This window comes from Lycorma delicatula, chromosome 11, assembly GCF_047948215.1.
Source record: "Lycorma delicatula isolate Av1 chromosome 11, ASM4794821v1, whole genome shotgun sequence".
NCBI classification, from domain to species: domain Eukaryota; kingdom Metazoa; phylum Arthropoda; class Insecta; order Hemiptera; family Fulgoridae; genus Lycorma; species Lycorma delicatula.
This window is the reverse complement of record NC_134465.1, coordinates 57,920,334-57,942,443: the sequence shown is the minus strand read 5'-3', so window position 1 is coordinate 57,942,443 and position 22,110 is coordinate 57,920,334. Positions and strand designations below refer to the sequence as shown.

General features: G+C 29.5%; 1 protein-coding gene and 1 long non-coding RNA gene across 51 annotated transcripts in view; one reads left to right on the top strand and one right to left on the bottom strand.

The window, feature by feature from the left end:
* LOC142332050 (uncharacterized) overlaps positions 1-22,110 on the top strand; it is a 56,922-nt gene that overhangs the window by 21,718 nt on the left and 13,094 nt on the right. For 4 of the 50 annotated variants that reach the window (XM_075378180.1, XM_075378169.1, XM_075378181.1 and 1 more), the window contains 21 exons: positions 66-116; positions 272-322; positions 2,618-2,668; positions 4,192-4,242; positions 4,399-4,449; positions 4,602-4,652; positions 5,218-5,268; positions 5,477-5,527; positions 6,150-6,200; positions 6,361-6,411; positions 6,981-7,031; positions 7,189-7,239; positions 7,647-7,724; positions 9,359-9,436; positions 10,366-10,434; positions 11,666-11,743; positions 12,938-12,988; positions 13,544-13,612; positions 14,043-14,129; positions 15,149-16,867; positions 17,497-19,134. In XM_075378180.1, coding sequence (XP_075234295.1) covers positions 66-116; positions 272-322; positions 2,618-2,668; positions 4,192-4,242; positions 4,399-4,449; positions 4,602-4,652; positions 5,218-5,268; positions 5,477-5,527; positions 6,150-6,200; positions 6,361-6,411; positions 6,981-7,031; positions 7,189-7,239; positions 7,647-7,724; positions 9,359-9,436; positions 10,366-10,434; positions 11,666-11,743; positions 12,938-12,988; positions 13,544-13,612; positions 14,043-14,129; positions 15,149-16,867; positions 17,497-19,134 — 4,479 coding nt within the window. The remainder of the gene's footprint in view (positions 1-65; positions 117-271; positions 323-2,617; positions 2,669-4,191; positions 4,243-4,398; positions 4,450-4,601; positions 4,653-5,217; positions 5,269-5,476; positions 5,528-6,149; positions 6,201-6,360; positions 6,412-6,980; positions 7,032-7,188; positions 7,240-7,646; positions 7,725-9,358; positions 9,437-10,365; positions 10,435-11,665; positions 11,744-12,937; positions 12,989-13,543; positions 13,613-14,042; positions 14,130-15,148; positions 16,868-17,496; positions 19,135-22,110) is intronic. The other 46 variants (XM_075378196.1, XM_075378177.1, XM_075378211.1 and 43 more) reach the window with 42 other exon arrangements.
* LOC142332052 (uncharacterized) lies at positions 12,027-21,689 on the bottom strand. Its single transcript, XR_012758134.1, has 4 exons — positions 21,586-21,689; positions 14,325-14,438; positions 13,282-13,354; positions 12,027-12,097 (listed from the first exon to the last, which is right to left on the bottom strand). It is a non-coding gene; the product is annotated as an uncharacterized LOC142332052 (long non-coding RNA).

Sequence of the window (22,110 nt, the reverse complement as noted above, 5' to 3'; positions counted from 1 at the left end):
TATATATATATATATATTATATTTATAAATGTTTTACAAAATATTTTTTATTACTTGTTTTATAGGATGGACTTCCACTTACACCACGATCATTTCCACATGGACCATTAGGACCTGTAAGTATTTAATATCATACTTAATAATAAATTGATCATTAATGTAATAAAATACACAAATACGCACAATTCTACTATAAAACTAAATTACAAATTTTTATAAAATCACAAAATGTATATTTGTATCACAACTATATATTTCTTTTTTGTTTTAGGATGGACTTCCACTTACACCAGGATCATATCCATTTGGACCATTAGGACCTGTAAGCATTTAATATCATACTTTAACAATAAATTGACAATTAATACAAAAAATACACACATGTGCACAATTCTATTGTAAAATTAAATTAAAATTTTTTATAAAATCACAAAATTTATATTTGTAACACAACTACACACAAAACACACTTCAAAGAATATGAACTCTAAGGGTGAGCCAATAAGAAAATCTTGCGAAGATTTCAACTCAACTTCTTAAATCTTCAATGTTCGAATGTTTATAAGTTTACAAAACCTAGATACTCATCCTTGGAAAAGGACATAGTGGACCAAACACAAAAGGTTCAACTATTATATGCAACTAGTCTTCAGGAAAGTGTTGCCTACTGGTAAATAAAGTAATTTAAAATTTACCTATAAATAAATTTACCTATATTCATTAACAAAGGTTAAAAACCTCTTGAATAAATTAATTAAAAAATTTCATCTAAAAAAAGTAGAAAGTAGTAATAATTCCAAAATTCCATTATTCCTAATTCATACTTTAACAAATACTTTATTAAATGAAACAAAGGAGAAAAGATATAAATATTTAAAAATAGATCATCCACAGTAATTTTTTTATAGGATGGTCTTCCACTAACTCGAGGCTACCCACTAGGACCAGGACCACACCGTTACGAACCATTAGGTCCATTATAACCCATAAGTATTTAAACTACATATCATAATTTATTAATAATAAACATTTGATAATTAACACTACGCAATATCACATCATCAAAACACATACACACATTTCAGGGAGTTCAAGCTTTATGGGTGAGCCAAAAAGAAATTTTGCAGTGTTATCAAATTAAACTTCATCCAAAAAAATGTAGTTTTCATATTTCATGCATTATGTAATTCAGCATTTTTATGTAAATTCTCAATATTTACACCGAATCAAACTAATACATAATAAATAAATTTCATTGTATTTTTTATTACAAATATAAATCAGAGCAATTTAAATATTAGAAAATAGAAGTGGTATAACACATAGTTTGTATCAAAAAATATGAAGAAAAGCTCCCCAATACTTTAGTCTGAGGACTAATAATTTTTGTTCATTTAGTTCTTCAGTTTTATTGTTACACAACTCATTTTTACACAAAAAGTATAAATTTTATTCAAAAGAAGAATATTATTTTAAAAGTAATATACCTTAAAATAAAACAAAAAAACAGGAATCAATAAGAACATTCATTGTATTTTTCTCTGAAAAGGGGTCAGTAGTTTGATCATGAAAACTATAAAAGGAAAAATCTAGAGCAGCACTAATTATAGAAGAATTAATCAGACTTAGAGACATAAGTCTAAGGAACATTAAATATTGACATGTGGCATGTAAATGATTTGATAGCGGTATACAATCTGGGTAGAATAAGACACCTATTCGTACACCTGAACTATAAAGAAACTCATAAATATGTATATTATAGATAAAAATATGTATTATAAAAATAAATAATAGTAATAAAGTAAATGTCAATATATTTAATACAATATGAATGGTTAATATTTATAGGTTAAACTTCCAATTTCTCCAGATTTCTCACTAGGACCAGGGCCTTGGGACCACTTAACCCATTAGGACTTGTAAGTATTTAAATACTTACAGGTCCTACAGTAATTACTTAATTAATTATGTAGTTACTTACAGTAATTTAATAATGAATATTTAACACCATGAACCGTTAAATCATAATTAAACAAAAAAATATGATCAACAAAGTTGTCACCTTCATGGTACAAGACACAGATTGCAAAGTTAGCACACCACAGCAGTAGGCTTCTTATAAACCAATATGTGAGAAATATATATAGTATAAAAGGCATTAGTCAAGGGGTGCTTTCTCTACAAGAAGTGATTTTACAATACAAAGCCACCAACATTGTGATGAACAGACTTAAAGTGTCACATTCAAAACTGTATATCACTGTCATAGTTATGCAAAAACATATTCACCTCAGTAAAGAATCCAACAGGATATCCCTCACTTTCACTAGTAAGCCTAATAGATTTAGCTGATAAAACACAAACAATAAATTCAAGAACTATCTTGAATAGTTTTGCCATCTTGCAAATAACAAAATTATATTTATCTATATCAGCTATACACAATCATTCAAGAAGGTTTGTAATGAATTATTTAAAAATTAAAGAAATATTTTGTCATATCAAAAAATAAGAAAACTTAGAATAATAATGTAACAAGGATGAAAAAATATATATGTATTTATTATATATTTATAAATCTTTTATTAAATATTTTTTATTATTTGTTTTACAGGATGGACTTCCATTAGGACCAGGACCATATCCTTTCGGACCATTAGGTCCAGTAAGTATTTAATACATATTATCATAACTTAATAATAGACATTTGATTAACAAAACAAAAAATCACATCATTATTAAAGTACAAGCACACACACACACACACACACACACATATATATATATATATATATATATATATATAAACTCATTCATTTCAGGGATTATAGGTTCCAATGATGAACTAATAATAAAATACTGCATGTCAATTAAATTGAACTTCACCCAATATATAAAAATTAACATTTATATTTGATACATTATCTAATTCAGCATTTGTACTATCTCTTCAACATGTTTATCATTCATTATTAACAAAGAATTTCAGAAATACAAAATATTTACAAAATAATTTCACTGTATTGTTTATAAAAAATAATCAAATATAACAATTTAAATATTACTTACACAGTAGTGATGGTGTAACAATGAAAATAATACAAAGAAAAAGCTTTCCAATATTTTAGTCTGAAAACATAAAAAATCAGCTTAAGTTATATACATAAAATATTATTTAATATATTCTTATTTCATTTATTTTTATAAATTACTTGTTTATTTTATCTAGTACTGATTGCGAGCTGATGTTATTTAATTATTTTTACTATTACACAACTCTCTGCTACAAATTAGTATATTTCAAATATTTATTTTTCACAAAATTAAGACAAAGTTCTGAAACTTATCTTACAACTCATACAACATTACAACATGCATTTCATTGTTTATATATTAGTTAAGTCTCTATAGTAAGTCATAATTATTCTTGGAAAAGGACTTATCTGACCAAACAAAAAGGGTTAAATTACCCTTTACAGCTAATCTTGAGAAAAGTATAGCCATCTGATAATAAAGAATTTTATAATTTACCTATAAATAAGTTACACACAATCTTAAGAAAAGTTGCAACCTTTTACAGTAAGTTAATTAAAAATCTCCTTTGAAAAAACACAGTCACGTTTCAAAATTCTATTATTCATACTTTACATTGAAAGAAATAATTTATTAAATTAGCAAATCATACACAAGGGGAAAAAATTGAAATTCATAATACATTATTTTTTTTTAATTTACTTTAATAAATGTGCTTATTTAAACTAAAAACTTCTACGCATAACAATTTTTAAAAATATAATATAAATCTTTTAGAACTAGAGTTATCCAACCATTACATCATAAAATTCACAGATTAATGTACTTTTATAAAAACTAATTTATAAATTTATCAACATGATGACAAATGCTACACTACAGAAGTAACTAGTATTATACAATACAGGTAATAATATTCATTTAAAAGATACACAAAATCTTTACTGATAATGCTAACAGATAACTATTACTAGATAGCATAGATGAACAATGAAATCTACAATTGCGTTTAGAATCAATTAATATACCAGGACAATTAAGATTTACAAAGTTAAAAAAAGTTCTATCGCAAAATTTAAGGATAGATTTTTATAAAAACACAAACTTTATATTTGTATCATAACTATATTTTTTACGAATTACTTATTTTTTTAGGATGGACTTCCACTTACACCAGGATCATATCCATTTGGACCATTAGGTCCTGTAAGTATTTAATATCATATTTTAATAATAAATTGACAGTTAATAAAATAAAACACTCACATGTAAACAATTCTACTGTAAAGTTAATTACAAATTTTTATAAAATCACGAAATTTATATTTGTATTGCATCTATATATTTTTTTTTTTGTTTTAGGATGGACTTCCACTTACACCAGGATCATATCCATTTGGACCATTAGGACCTGTAAGTAAATAATGTCATACTTTAATAATAAATTGACAGTTAATATAATAAAATACAAAGAAGCACAAAATTCTACTGTAAAATTAAATTATAGTTTTTTATAAAATCACAAAATTTATATTTGTATTGCATCTATATATTTTTTTTTTTAGAATGGGCTTCCACTTACACCAGGATCATATCCATTTGGACCATTAGGACCTGTAAGTATTTAATATCATACTTAATAATAAATTGAGAGTTAATAGAATAAAACATACTGGTAGATTTTAGAGCGAGATTGGACTGATGTGTTCATAGGTGAAGAATGAAGACAACACCTTGTTGATTATTGAATAATAGTTTAATGCATTGTCATCTTGACACTTAATGAAATGTATAATTGAACTTGATACATATTTTTACATATAAAATAAAATTAAATAACATATACTAATAAACTAAATGTTCATCCAAACATCTCCATCTGGACTGAATGTGGATACGACCGTTTTGGATCGGATTCTGACGTAGAATAATAGAAGGTTGCTACATCATAATGACCACTCCCTGCGGCATTATGATGTAGGAGGTGGCATGATCAAACTGCCCAACCAAGCCTGCCATGGGGCCTCCAGCTCTCGCTAGGTAACAGCACCTGACGGCACAAGTGGAACGGAATACATACATATGCAAACAATGTTACTGTAAAGTTAATTAGAAATTTTTATAAAATCACAAAATTTATATTTATATGAACTACATTTTTTATGAATTACTTTTTGTTAGGATGGACTTCCACTTACACCAGGATCATATCCATTTGGACCATTAGGACCTGTAAGTAAATAATGTCATACTTTAATAATAAATTGACTGTTAATAAAATATAACATACTGGTAGATTTTAGAGCGAGGTTGGACTGTATGTGTTCATAGGTGAAGAATGAAATACAAAGCACAAAATTCTACTGTAAAATTAAATTATAGATTTTTATAAAATCACAAAATTTATATTTGTATTGCATCTATATATTTTTTTTTTTAGAATGGACTTCCACTTACACCAGGATCATATCCATTTGGACCTTTAGGACCTGTAAGTATTTAATATCATACTTAATAATAATAAATTGACATAATAAAATAAAACATACTGGTAGATTTTAGAGCGAGGTTGGACTGTATGTGTTCATAGGTGAAGAATGAAGACAACACCTTGTTGATTATTGAATAATGGTTTAATGCATTGTCATCTTGGCACTTAATGAAATGTATAATTGAACTTTATACATATTTTTACATATACAATTAAATTAAATAACATATAACTTATACTAATAAACTAAACGTTTATCCGAACATCTCCATCCAGACTGAATGTGGATACGACCGTTCTGGATCGGATTCTGATGTAGAATAATAGACGGTTGCTACATCATAATAACCACTCCTTACGGTTTTGTGACGTAGGAGGTGGCGTGATCAAACTGCCCAACCAAGCCTGCTGTGGGGCCTCCAGCTCCCGCTAGGTAGCAGCTCCTGACGGCACAAGTGGAATGGAATACATACATATGCAAACAATGTTACTGTAAAGTTAATTACAAATTTTTATAAAATCACAAAATTTATAACAACTACATTTTTTATGAATTATTTTTATAAAATCACAAAATTTATATTTATATCAACTACATTTTTTATGAATTACTTTTTTTTAGGATGGACTTCCACTTACACCAGGATCATATCCATTTGGACCATTAGGACCTGTAAGTAAACAATGTCATACTTTAATAATAAATTGACAGTTAATATAATAAAATACAAAGAAGCACAAAATTATACTGTAAAATTAAATTATAGATTTTTATAAAATCACAAAATTTATATTTGTATTGCATCTATATATATATATTTTTTTTGTTTTAGGATGGACTTCCACTTACACCAGGATCATATCCATTTGGACCATTAGGACCTGTAAGTATTTAATATCATACTTAATAATAAATTGACAGTTAATAAAATAAAACATACTGGTAGATTTTAGAGCGAGGTTGGACTGATGTGTTCAGAGGCGAAGAATGAAGACAACACCTTGTTGATTATTGAATAATGGTTTAATGAATTGTCATCTTGACACTTAATGAAATGTATAATTGAACTTGATACATATTTTTACATATACAATTAAATTAAATAACATATAACTTTACTAATAAACTAAATGTTCATCCAAACATCTCCATCCGGACTGAATGTGGATACGACCATTCTGGATCGGATTCTGACATAGAATAATAGAAGGTCACTACTTCATAATGACCACTCCCTGCGGCATTATGACGTAGGAGGTGGCATGATCAGGCCGCCCAACCAAGCCTGCTGTGGGGCCTCCAGCTCCCGCTAAGTAACAGCACCTTACGGCACAAGTGGAATGGAATACATACATATGCAAACAATGTTATTGTAAAGTTAATTACAAATTTTTATATCACAAAATTTATATTTATATCAACTATATTTTTTTATGAATTACTTTTTTTTAGGATGGACTTCCACTTACACCAGGATCATATCCATTTGGACCATTAGGACCTGTAAGTAAATAATGTCATACTTTAATAATAAATTGACAGTTAATATAATAAAATACAAAGCACAAAATTCTACGTAAAATTAAATTATCGATTTTTATAAAACCACAAAATTTATATTTATATCAACTATATTTTTTTATGAATTACTTTTTTTTAGGATGGATTTCCACTTACACCAGGATCATATCCATTTGGACCTTTAGGACCTGTAAGTAATATTTAATATATACCATACTTTAATAATAAATTGACAATTAATTTAATGTAAAATAAATGTAGCATAATAAACACATGCACACATGCTCGTGCACAAACACACACAAACACATTATGAAGATAATGAGCTCTGAGTGACAATAAGAAAATTCTGCAGAAATTCAACTGAAAATTCTCTTAAATTTTTAAGTTTGAATGTTTATAATAAGTTTACACATTATTATAAGTTTATAATAAGCACACAATCATCCTTTTAAAAGGACATGACAGACTAAACACAAAGGGTTCAACTGTTACATGCAGCTAGTCTTCAGAAGTGTTGGCATCTGGTAAATAAATAAATAAATATTAAAAAATATTTTATCGCACATTAATTAGTTTTTTTTTTTTTGTTTATAGGATGGATTCCCATTGACTCCAGGCTACCCTTTTGGACCAGGACCATACCCTTACCGACCATTAGGCCCATTAGGACCTGTAAGAATTTAATACATATCATAACTTAATAATAAATATTTGATAAGTATCATGACATCATCAAAACTCATTAGCACATTTCAGGGAGTTCAATCTCTGAAGGTGAGCCAAAAAAGATTTTGTAGTTACCCAAATTAAACTTCATCCAATAAAAAACTTTTCAGAGTTCATGTGTTATCTAATTCAGCATTTCTGTGTTCAAACAGAATTAAATTAAAACATAATAAATAAATTTTACTATTTTGTTTATAAAACATAGATAAACAAAACAATTTAAATATTACTCACAAAATAGAAAACATTCAAAAAGAAACAATGTATCAAATAAATAAAAGCTCATAATTCTTTAATCTGAGGACATCAAAATTCAGTCAGCATAAATAAAATATTAATTAATTTTGGCTTATTTATTTTATTTAGTTCTTAATTTCTGTAATGTGTATCTTTCCTTTTTCTTTTATTTATTATTAATCGTGGCTTATTGCTATTTTATTATTACATAACTCATTCTTATAACAAGAAGTATAAATTTCATCAACTTATTACTGAAAAGGTGATAGAATTTTAAAAGTAATAATTCTTTAAAAAAAATAATCAATAAATGTTCCACTGCATTAAAAAATTTGCAAAGCCTGCTCTGAAAAACCAATATTACAACTACAAAATATATAAGTTAATCTCTCTGTAGCTATAATGATTGTATTAATTTAAAAAATGTAAAACATTGTAAAACATATGACATATTGGCTGTAAACTTTAGTTTTATTTAACACTCTTATTATTTATGAAATTACTAAACTTTTAATAATATATCAGTTAATGATAATTTCACATATTGTATTATTATACATTAGTAGGTGTGAAATTAAATAAATTAACCATCCACTTCTACAATGTAAAAAATATGGAATCATAATTTAAAACCTAATAATGTGAATTTAATAAGATAATAGAGCAAATAAAGAAAATAACAAGTAAAATAACAACAGTAAAATAAAAAAATTAATGAATAAACCAAACGCTAGTAAAAAAAATTTATCATTCAAAAAATCTTTATATACATTTGTAGACGTAAATAAATTATTCTTTTACAACCATTTATTTGTTGGGGATGTAGGATGTAGAGGGTATACTGAAATGAAACGACTAGCACTAGATAGGGAATCTTGGAGAGCTGCATCAAACCAGTCAAATGACTGAAGACAAAAAAAAAAAAAAAACCATTTATATCAATTACTAAATAAATTTTAACATGTTTAAATGGAATTATTTCATGATGCACAACATAATCATGGAATTTGGACCATGTTTTTCTGTGAAAAGTGGTCAGCAGCTGGATCATGAAAATTATAAAAGAATTCTAGAGGACCACTAACTGTACCTGCAATTATGTGTAGGGATAAAAAACAAAAGAACATTACGTACTGACAAAATTGCATGTAAATAATTTTTTAGTGGCATGTAGTTGGTTAGAACATCCCACCTTCAGAGCTCTTAAGTGATGAAACATACAGAAAAGTATAAAGTATAAATATGTATATAATAGATAATAATATAAATTATAAAAATAATAATAAACAATGAAAATTTATATAAATTTTTTTATAAAATCACAAACTGTTTTATTTTTACAGGATGGAATTCCACTTTCTCCAGATTTCCCACTAGGACCAGGACCATATCCTTATGGACCATTCAGCCCATTAGGACCTGTAAGTACTAAAAATATTTCATTACCTTAATTTAGTAACGAAGTTTTATGATGAATAATTAATTTTTACTTTAACACATATGCATACATATTTATGAGGTTTAGAAGAAAAAAAGTTTTGAAAACGTAAACACATAGATGGATGGAAATTCTACCTGGGATGTCTGAAAATTGTATCTACTAAAATATACATTTGAGGAAAGTAATCGATCATTTTTCATTAGTGTTTATAATATTGCAAATGTATTATGTGAAATATTTATATGGAAATAATCTTTATATTATAAAATTTTAATTCAGTCATGAATTACAATTTTACAAAACTGGATGATTATATGTTTATGTAAAAGAATTTAAATTAATTAAAATGAACTTATTTTCACCATACATTGCAATCTGTAAGTATGTTTAGGTAGATATAAATTAATAATAATAATATATCAATATTAAAACTATAGGATTTATTTTGGTAAAGAATAGAAACAAAAATTAAACAGAAATATCAACATGAATATTAAAAATACATCAAATCATTTGATAAAATTCCAATTAATTATATAAATCAGCATATATATATATATATATATATATATATATGCTCTAACCAAAGAATTAGCAGTTTTTTTATTCAATATTTATGATTATTATAAAAATAGAATTTCTCTCCCTGCCAGGATGGGACAGTATGTGAGTATTGTAACACAGCAAATCTGGACTCTACATGATTGAACTGAGCAGTATATAAAACAAAGTAGAAGTTAAAATCTGTTCCCAAAACAAAAATTATAAGTTTTGCATCATAAGTAGTATTTTCTGTTACTTAATTTTCAAATATAGAAATAATTTATCAATTCACTTCCATAAGTATATTTTATCACACACACTATTATTTTTAGGAATTAACTCTCGTTTGTCTTTTTAATTTTTTAGGATGGACTTCCACTTACTCCAGGCTTCCCATTAGGACCAGGATCATATCCTTTTGGACCACTTGGTCCTGTAAGTAGTTAATATATAATAAATATGGTATATAAAATATAATTTTCATAATATTATATTATTTATGTAATATAAAAGCATTTCCTACTGATTTAAAACAGTAATAAACCTTGTTTCATGATAAAAAAGAGTTATGTTACTTTATAATTTTAGTACTTGTCTTTTTTTTTATGGAAGCAATGCATGGAAAATCAATAAAGCAAGAAGAAACACTAGTCAACAGTAACTTTCTCCAAGAGAAGTAATTAATTTCACAGCCATTTGCTGTGGTGATACCACTTATACGGTTGAATATTACTCTTATTTTCATCAGGTTGATATACAACATATTTACCTCAATGAAGAAGAAAACAGGAAACCACTTAGTTCCTCACTTTTCCTTGCAAACATGATATGTTTACTAGGAGAATCATTATTTTTGACAATACCTATGCTGTATTCAAGAATAACTAGTGACCCATTTTGCCACTTGTAACATTCTTGTAATTTAAAATTTACACTTATTATTTCAAAATTAACTTGTATAAAAATTGACTTTTTACGTATTATTGCTTTTCTATTTACACATGTAATAAAAGCTTATCATAAAATAAAATTATATGCAGTGTTAAAAATATTTTTGATTTCGCTATAACTTGAAAACCAGCTGTAGTTCTGTTGCACAACTAGATAAAGATAATTTCAAAACCAGATCCCAAATTTCATTAACTTATGTTTAAATCTTCTTTTTATAACATTATACTATAATTTCATAATACTTGCTGCCACCTCTCATAATATTTAGCATCTCTTTGAGTATTATTTTCTAATTAATTATAAGAGGAAAATTCTTAAAAACTACATTTTAAATATTCTCAAAGGAAAAAATCTGACAGCTGATCTGAATATCCTGGTGGTTACAAGTATTCTGAGATCAAGCAATTACCAAAAAATTGTTGCAATATGTCTATAATTTTATTCATTGAATAAGCGATGCAGATTCATTCAGAAAGATTAAAATGTTTTGGAATGAATTAATTTAACAATCTCCTCTAAAAATTACACAAGAAAGTAAATACTGAAAATTCCATTATTCATAATTTATAATGAAAGAAAGATTTTATGAAATGAAGAAATAAGATACATACTAACAATAAATAAACAAAAGAGAAAATAAATATATATTTTAGAATATATATTATTACACACTAAATTTTTTATAAAATTTATTTTTTATTTATTTTTTTTACAGGATGGACTTCCACTTACACCAGGTTTCCCATTCGGACCAAAATCATATCCTTTTGGACCATTAGGCCCCTTAGGACCTGTAAGTATATAATATATATGATCATAATTTAATAAATATTTGATAGTTAATGTAACACAAAACATACCCACATTTCAAGGATAATGAGTTCTGAGGGCAAGCCAATAAGAAAATCTTACAAAAATTTTAAATGAAATGAAATGACTTTAATTTTCAATGTTTGAAAGTTAATACGAGGGAAAGTAAAAAAATTATTTACACAAAGGTAAGGTTTCAACATGTACATCATTTTTCTATTTAGTTACCTACCTTGTCAATGCACTTGGTCCAGCGATCCACGCTTGGGTATTCCTTCAAGAAAAAGGTTTTCAGTCGGTTGCAAAGCCACTTTTACACTGCTTCCTCCAAGTCTGTCTGTGGAAAATTGACAATCAAAATATCCTTGAATGGCCCAAATAGATTAAAATTGAAGGAACAAGATCTGGGCTGTAGGGATGATGGGTGTTACAGTGCCTTAAAATTCAACTAGTACATGGTTTGAACAGTATGACGAGCTGTGTGTGGCAAGCGTTATCATGCAATAACACTTTCTTCAACAACAGACTTCAGCATTTGTTGCGAATTGCTAGCTTCAGCTTGCTTTCCAACATTTCACTGTAACTCATGGCTGTTGATCGTACTCCCCTTTTCCATGAACTCTTCCAGTACAGGGCCTTTTGCATCCCAAAAATCAGTTACCATAACTTTTCCTGCCAATCACTTAGTCCTGATTATTTTTTGTCAGAGATCCTGGGTGTTTCCACTCCATAGTCTGGTGTTTTTATTCTAACTCATAGTGATGAACCCATGTTTCATCACCGGTGACAATTCTGATCTGAAGGTGTGTTATGGGAAAAGGTTAGGTAATTTTTACTTGCCATTGTCTACTAAAAGGGTCTCTACAATAAACTCAAATTTGTCCTTGGACGAGGACTTAGCTGACAAAACACAAATTTTTACTGTTAAATCCACACTACTCTTGAATAAAATTTTGCCATCCGGTAAATAAAATAATTTCATACATACCTACAAATAAGTTACACAAAATTTATTCAGAAAGATTACAACCTTTTGGAATGAACAATAAACAAGCAACAAATAACAATGGACACAAATAAGCAACAAACACAAGGAAAAAAATAACGTTAAAGAAATTATTTAATTACACATTAAATCTTTTATGAAATTTATTTTTTATTATTATTTTTTTTATAGGATGGACTTCCACTTACACCAGGACCATATCCTTTTGGACCATTAGGACCAGTAAGTATCTAATATCATATAATTGTTTTGTATCATACACTTATATTTCAAAGATATGACGGTGTACCAATAAAAAAGATCTTGCAGAAATTTTAAATGAAACTTATCTTTAATTTTCAATGTTTGAACATTTATATAAAATACATTAAATTGGTACTATAATAAGCTCATACTCATCCTTGGAAAAGGACTAAGCTGACAAAACACAAATGCTTACTTTAAATGCTAAATACACAATGCTCTTGAATAAAATGTTGCTATCTGGTAAACAAAATAATTTCAAATTTACTTACAAATAAGTTATACAGATTTATCCAGAAAGGTTGCAGCCTCAGCCTTTTATAATGAGCTAATTAACAATTTCCTCTGAAAATAAACAAGAAAATAAAGATCCAAGATTCATTATTTGCAATTCACATTTAAAGAAATACTTTACAAAATGAAGACATAAGAAACTTGCAAACAATAACAAAAGAAATATTGGTAAAAAAATTATTTCATTACACACTAAATCTTTTATGAAGTTTATTTTTTACTTATTATTTTTTTTTACAGGATGGCCTTCCACTTACACCAGGTTTCCCATTTGGACCAGGACCATATCCTTTCGGACCATTAGGACCTGTAAGAATTTAATATATACGATAATTTAATAATAAATATTTGATAGTTAATGCAACACAAAATGCACATGTTTGTTTTGTCTTTGGAAGATGTGTTGGCTGACAAAACATAAATGTTTACTTCAGTTCACAAATACACACACTACTTATGAGTAAAATGTTACTTGTAGGTAAATAAAATAATCTAAAATTTAATTATAAATAAATTATACAGATATATCCAGAAAGGATAAATATTTTGGAATGAGTTAATTAACAATCTGCTCTGAAAATAACAAAAAGAAATAAGATTCAAAATGTTATTATTCATAATTCATATGAAAGAAATACTTTTATCAAATGAAGAGGTCAAAAATTTACAAATATTAAATAAACAAGTGAAAAAATAAAAATATTTCATTCCAAATTAATCTTTTTTTTTATTTTTACAGGATGGACTCCCACTTACTCCATTAGGACCAGGATCATATCCTTACGGACCATTTAGTTCATACCCATATTCTTACGGAAGTGTAATTGTAAGTTTTTAAAAACATTGCTCTGACTAAACACAATAAATTTAACTGCATAATTAAATAATTTACATCAGTTTAATAAATAAATATTAATATTAAAAATAAAATAAATAATAAATATACACAGTGTATTTAATACAGCATATTCTTACAATCCTAAAATAAAAATATAATTAAAACCAAAATATAATCACTAACCTACAGTATATGGTGGAGTATCTAAATAGTGTTCTTATATTTCAACCAAATGACTCTAGATTAAAATTCCAGTCAGGCTTTCTCTCATAGGCATTTGCATAATTTGGTATTGGTCTGTGGTTGGAAAAAATACACATAAATTTTTAAAATTAGTAAAAATTGTTAAATTATTAGTTTTCCACAATTTAAAATACTGAATAAATTAAAAAATGGTTAAAATGAATTTTAACATTTGATTTTATAATAATTTCTTTTAATTTACACATAATTCCAAAATTTTATTATAAAATGGTGCCCAAAATATTTTTTGGATTAGTTTACAACACTGCAGTTATTACAGAGTAACTCTCTGAAGTTACCCTACTAAGTATTAGTAATATTAGGTTATGGTATTAGCATGCATTGTCGTACATTCAGTGTACAAAGTAAGATTAATCTTTAATAGAATTAGTGATGTTCATTTGTTGGCAATCATGAAAACACTGTCTACTGAATATCAACATAATTATAAAAAAAGTAACAGCAAGTTTGTGTTAAAACATGGCAAAAATTCATAAGCAGAGAGCAATTTCTTAATCACATTTTTCAGTTCAAATACTGATTAAATGCTGGTTGATAATTGTGGCCAAGTAAGGATAACTTTAAGTAGCACAATTTCTCACAGATTGAAGGGAGAAGCATGAAAATCAAATGTCTTACAGTCAACACTAGTGCGCATATTTACAAAGTTATCTACAGAGGGATGAATCAGTCATTAAGAATACATTAGATATAATAAATAAATAAATATTCCAATAACAAACTGTACGTTTTATATGTTGCAGGACACCACCACAGTTGATACAGCAATCAGTAGCAGTGAATTTGTCTCATCAGGAATAACTGGATCGCTTTACCCATATGGACCAAATGCAAATTTCCCATTTCCATACGGACCCTATGGACCTTATCCACTTACAGCTGCTGGCTCCACAATAGCCAGTACAGAAGTAATAAACACACCTCTTGGACCAGTAATAAGTTCTAACCCGCTGTACCCATATGGATCCTTAGGACCCCTTGGACCATATCCATACGGACCTCTCTCTCCCAAAACAACTGTTTTTGATTATGCAACTCAAACAAGCACTGAATTTATAAATTCACCTCTTGGTTCTGTTGCAGTTTCTACACCACTGTATCGATATGGACCTTACTCATCACCTTTTAGTCCATTTTCAGTTCCATCCCCATTGAACCCATATGGACCTTATGGACCCCCATCTACATCAACAACTATTTTTGATTACACCACCAAAACAAGCACTGAAATTCTAAACACACCTCTTGGACCAGTAATAAGTTCTACTCCATTATACCCATATGGACCTCTTGGCCCAGTTACTCCATCTTCACCATTATATCCATTCGGACCTCTCGGCCCAGTTCCTGCATCTTCGCCATTGTACCCATATGGACCTCTTGGCCCAGTTATTCCATCTTCACCATTATATCCATTCGGACCTCTCGGCCCAGTTCCTTCATCTTTGCCATTGAATCCATTTGGACCTCTCGGCCCAGTTCCTGCATCTTCACCACTGTACCCATATGGACCTCTTGGCCCAGTTACTCCATCTTCACCATTATATCCATTTGGACCTCTCGGCCCAGTTCCTTCATCTTTGCCATTGAATCCATTTGGACCTCTCGGCCCAATTCCTTCATCTTTGCCATTGAATCCATTTGGACCTCTCGGCCCAGTTACTCCATCTTCACCATTATATCCATTCGGACCTCTCGGCCCAGTTCCTGCATCTTCGCCATTGTACCCATATGGACCTCTTGGCCCAGTCATTCCATCTTCACCATTATATCCATTTGGACCTCTCGGCCCAGTTCCTTCATCTTTGCCATTGAATCCATTTGGACCTCTTGGCCCAGTTCCTGCATCTTCACCACTGTACCCATATGGACCTCTTGGCCCAGTTACTCCATCTTCACCATTATATCCATTTGGACCTCTCGGCCCAGTTCCTTCATCTTTGCCATTGAATCCATTTGGACCTCTTGGCCCAGTTCCTGCATCTTCACCACTGTACCCATATGGACCTCTTGGCCCAGTTACTCCATCTTCACCATTATATCCATTTGGACCTCTCGGCCCAGTTCCTTCATCTTTGCCATTGAATCCATTTGGACCTCTCGGCCCAGTTCCTGCATCTTCGCCATTGTATCCATTTGGACCTTATGGTCCACTTGGACCCTTTTCTCCATCAGCAACCTTTGTTGATTATGCTACAAAAGCAAGCACTCAGTTTATTGATGCAACCCTTGGCCCAGTTCCAGCAACTTATCCATTAAGCCCATTTGAATATAACCCATTTATAAATCCTTTTTCACCATACCTACTACCCTCATCAGTGAATCCAATTATACCATTCTCTCCTTTTTCACCAGTTTTGCCTATACCAACAATTAATTTAGATGGAACTATCAGTACCTCTTATGCGTCATCATACACTGCTGGAGGAATAATCCCACCTTATGCTTCAATTATCCCAGATGTAAGTAAAATTATTTTACATAGATAATATGTAATTAGTCTTTTATTTATATTTTCATCTTTTTCCAATTAAATCTTAGTAAAAACAGAAATCCTCGCAAATGAATAACATGCAATTTATACGTTATGTCATATCACATATTCATGTCATATCACAAATGAATAACATATGCATTTGTATATGTGATTATATATAAAAAATTAGGAAACCCTCTGGACTCTGGTTGTTCCATGTTATAGCCCTAGCAAGTACTAGTTTATGTCAATACTGTATTGATATAACTCTAGCCATCAGTTAATATTTTCAGTAAGCCACTGCTTCAGCTTTATAGAGAACATAATAAAAAAGCGAGGGTAAGTTCTCTATTTGTTTTATTAAATATTCTATTTAATGTAACAAAACTGCTATTGATGAATAAAAGAAATACTGCTGAAAAACATCAGTTTGTCTTTTGTTAGTTAGATGACCAAATGTTTCTTTAATATAAATTGATAGTTTAATCTCAACATTTTATTTTGACACACACTATGATCTTAGATTAACAAACATTCTCTATATATAAAATTATAATAAATAATAAGTACAATTATTATTAAATATTAATTTAGAAATGTTTACATGTATTACAGGTTCTATCACCAATTCTTCCACCTGTAATTACTCCATCAGGACTGGTTGTTCCATCATCAAGTATCATAACACCTTCAGGATCAATTTTTTCTTCTTATGATTCAACTGTTATATCAGCTGATGGTACAATTGTTTCCTCATTTCCTCCAACCATTTCACCACCTGGAGTATTTCCTTCAATCATCCCACCAGTAGGTTCAATCATCCCACCAAATGGAATATTTCCATTTGGTGGAATCATTCCACCAATAAGTTCAATAATCCCATCAGTAGGATCAATTGTTCCATCAATAGGCTCAATCATCCCACCACCTGGAGCAATTGGTTCAATTGTTACTCCAGATGGGACAATCATTCCTTCAAGCACACTTTTACCAACTGGCTATGAAAAAACTATAATATCTCCATTTGGATCAGTAGTTAGTCCATCAGCAGTAAAAACCTCTGAAACATCAACCACATACACCACAGCTTCCAATACTTACGTTACTGCAAGTGGTAGTGTTGTAACTTCAAGCGCACCAGTCTCAACAACAACAATTACATCTGAATCTGTTACACCAACTTCAACATACATAACTCCAAGTGGACAAACTGTTATTTCAACAAACTCACCAATAACAACTGTAACAACAACAACTGAAGCTGTTACAGCTGGTGCATTTGTCACACCAACTGGCACAGTTGTATCTCAAAGTCCTGTTACTGCTAAAACTACAACTGTTGAAACATCATCAATTATTCCAAAATCATATATCACACCATCAGGTGCCATTCTAACTTCTAGAAGTCCAGTAACAACTGTAACAACAACTGAATCTCTTATTCCATCGACAACACATATTACACCAACAGGTTCACTCATTACTACACCACTTTCACCCCTTGATACTGTTATACCTTCAACTACATATGTTACACCAACAGGATCAGTTGTTTCATCAAACACACTTGAAATAACAACTCTCGATTCTGTGAGCACAGGCCCAGTTGTTTCACCATTAGATGCTATTCTTTCACCAACATCATCATATTTTTCAACATATGGAACTTCTATTCTACCAAATACCATCATTACACCAACTGGGACCGTTCTTACAACAGACTCAATAATTGCATCTTATGAATCCATTGTACCATCAACTTACCTTGGACCAAAAATTGCTTCAATTTCATTAGGTGGATCAATTATTCCAGCTAGCAGCACCATTATTACACCAACAGGAGCTGTAATCTCATCTGAATCATTAATTTCATCAACTGGTTCAATAATTCCAACATATTCATCTTATGAAACTGTATCTACAGGATACGGAAATGTTGTTACATCAACAGTACCTGTAACTACTCCATATGGACCAGGTGTAACTAGTACTGTATATGAACCTCTTACAAATACAATAACAACATCCGTTGAGTCATTACTTGGGCCAAAAGTTGTTTCAAAATATGATGCTACAACCGGTTATGTTTATCAAGATTCAGTAACTACTGCAACCGATATTTATGGCAACTCACTTTATCCATCATACCCATACAGTTATCCAGGATACCCATTTTATCCAGGAAGTCCATTCTACTCAGGATCTACCTATGATTACTATAGCAACATCTATAACGGATATTACCCATATGGAGTAAGTTTTATTAATTCATATATTTTTTCTGCTCTGTTTAGATTTTAGTCTACCTTGATAAATTCTTCTATCCTATTACTGACCCTTCATCATTCTATAGGTAATCCTCAACTACACTATTAAAATGAACATTAATGAAAATCATCTTTCCAAAAACTAGATCAGATACAACTTCCACAAACCTACTTTTCCTTCATAAATAGTCAAGTTGGTCAAGCAATAAATACAGTCATAGTTAGAAAATAGAATCCCTTAAATTTAGTGATTCTCAAACTTTCAGTATTTGCGATAATTTTCAATCATAATTTTTCATTGCGCACCCCCTCTCATACAATAAAAATGCATTTTGATTATTTTGACGCTAAAGCTACACTACGACCTTAATTACAAACCTTATAAATTGCCAAGAATAAGTAAATTTATTGATATTTGGCTACATCGGTGTGCTGCAATGACAAAACCAGAATCGATGCCTGCTTTCTGATTTATGTCCACCATATCGGACAATCTCACAGCTTCACGAGAAGTTGTGATTTGTCTTGATCATTCTGGAATGTCTGTGCAAATGTATGTAAATGCTGCACCTCTTTCAACTCCAGCCCATTTCAGTCGAGTCGATCCTTCTATCTCTATCGAATCTATCATGAATTGTATGTTGCAATTTGGGTAATAAAAATATGAAAGAATGATTGATTGCAATTCATGGCAGTAGATTTATACAGAATCATGGATAAAGTTTTAAGTGGGCATAAGCGAGCATTAGATGATAGTGAAGTATTAACAAGTGTACAGACAACCGCGGTTTTGAAAATAAAATCAAGAAAATATTCTCAAAAATACTTAAATTTTGGATTTACCTGAACCGAAGTAAATGAAGAAGAAAGGCCACTGTGTGTCATTTGCTCAAAAATGTTGGCAGCAAACAGCATGAAACCAAATAAACTTAAATTATATTTGGAAAGGCTTCGTAGTGAGTACGTTAATAAATCCCGAGAATTCTTTGAATTAAAATTAAAATCGTATGAAAAGAAAACATAATTTTTAAAAAGCCTTTGACTGTGAATGAATAAGCTTTACTTGCCTCTTACAAAGTTTCATATAAAATAACCAGATGTAAAAAGCTTTGCACCATTGGTGAGGCAGCTTATTTTGCCAGCTGCAATTGATAACTGTAGAAACTATGTTTGGAAATAATTTTGCCAAACAAATGCAAAATTGCTGCAAACAACTGCAATTTAATAGAGTCCATACCTCTATTAAATGATACTGAGGCCCGTCGAACTGATGATATAGCTGAAAATGTACATCAGCTTTTCAGGAAGTTGCATGAAAAATTGTTTTCAGTCCAGCTTGATGAGGTAACAGATACCAATAAAGATGTTCATTTCATTCCCTATGTTCAATTTTGTGATGGTATGTCAGCAGTAGAAGAACTACTTTTTTGCAAACCAATAGAACTCAAAGCAACAGCGTTCACATTGTTTTCTATCTTAAATTATTTTGTAAACGAGGCCAACGTAAAGTGGAAAAATTGTGTCGGAATATGCACTGATGGTGCTCGTTCAAGATCTAGAAGATTCCAGAGTATACAAGCACTTGTGAAACAAAAATCTCCGCAGTGTGTCTGGATATATTGCACGATCCACAAAGAAGCTCTGACGTCCAAATAAATGAGTCCTGGTCTGAATATTGTTCTAACGATGGTTGTAACTGTAGTAAATTATATAAAAATGAGATCCCTAAAATCAAGAATCTTTTTTGCACTTAAAGAAAATACCCATGTCTGTACCCACGTAAAGACATGGGTGCAATATATTTAGCGTTACTATTTTATTGTGAGGCAAGATGGTTATCATGTGGGAAATGTTTGCAACGTGTTCATCATCAGTTATTCACAAACTCTTGTTTGAAGATGATAGTACAAGCAGTAATTTTTTAAAAAATATTTTGTTTTGTCAAGAGTAAAATGGCTGGTTGAATGGAAAGATGGACTGACAGTGTAAAACATGTAATTTTATTGAAGGGAACTTTATAAAAATAAACAAGCTAAAGGCAGTGTCTTAAAAATGTAATATCAGAATGAATTAATCTTAAAAGAATATCAAAGTTTTGATTTGACATTCTTGTGCTCAATTTATATTCCAGATCTTCAGAAAATAATTCTTTCATTATTAAAATAAATTCACTCACTCACTATTCATAACTTATTTTGCACCCAGTTAGATCTTAGATCACATTTGTACTTAGATCTTCCATCACATTTAAAATAATTAGAGAAACTGCTCTTACAACTTTTTTTTTTTACATTTTGATAACAATCCTCAACCTTGATTATGGGTGCAACATTTCACAATAAAAACTAAATTTTATAAAAAAATAGATACTTTAAAACACTCAGTGAAGATTAAAATAACTGATAAAATACATTTTCTAGAAACAAATTACACAAACCTGTCAAACAGTGTGGATGCTCACTTGTTCGCTTCAACTTTTTATACAGGTCACCTCCCCCTCAATATGCATTGTGTAAATTGCCTTATCTTATTTCATAATTTCTATAAGGAAAAAAAAACAGAAATTTATAAATTAGATCTATTTTTATATTATAAATATAATTTCATGAGATCATTCACAACAATAACAAAAGCACTTATTATTGAAGCTACCATAATATATCTCTCTCTCTCTCTTTTGTGTGTGTCATAGAGAGAATATACATATTCATAAATAAGGGAGAAAATACCTTTTTAGAAATTTGACTTAAACTAATTTTACTCTAAATTTTTATTTTATCTCTAAAGAATGCAGTATTTTTGTTTTCCTTAAAATGCTACTTATTACTTGCTACTTTTTTTTAAACATTTTTTATGCTAAAGCAAATATTTTTTAATCTTCTCATCAACAGAATAGCTTATGATTTCTATATAACTAATTTTGAATTTGGAAAAGATGAACAATTAGATTTTTTCATAGAAA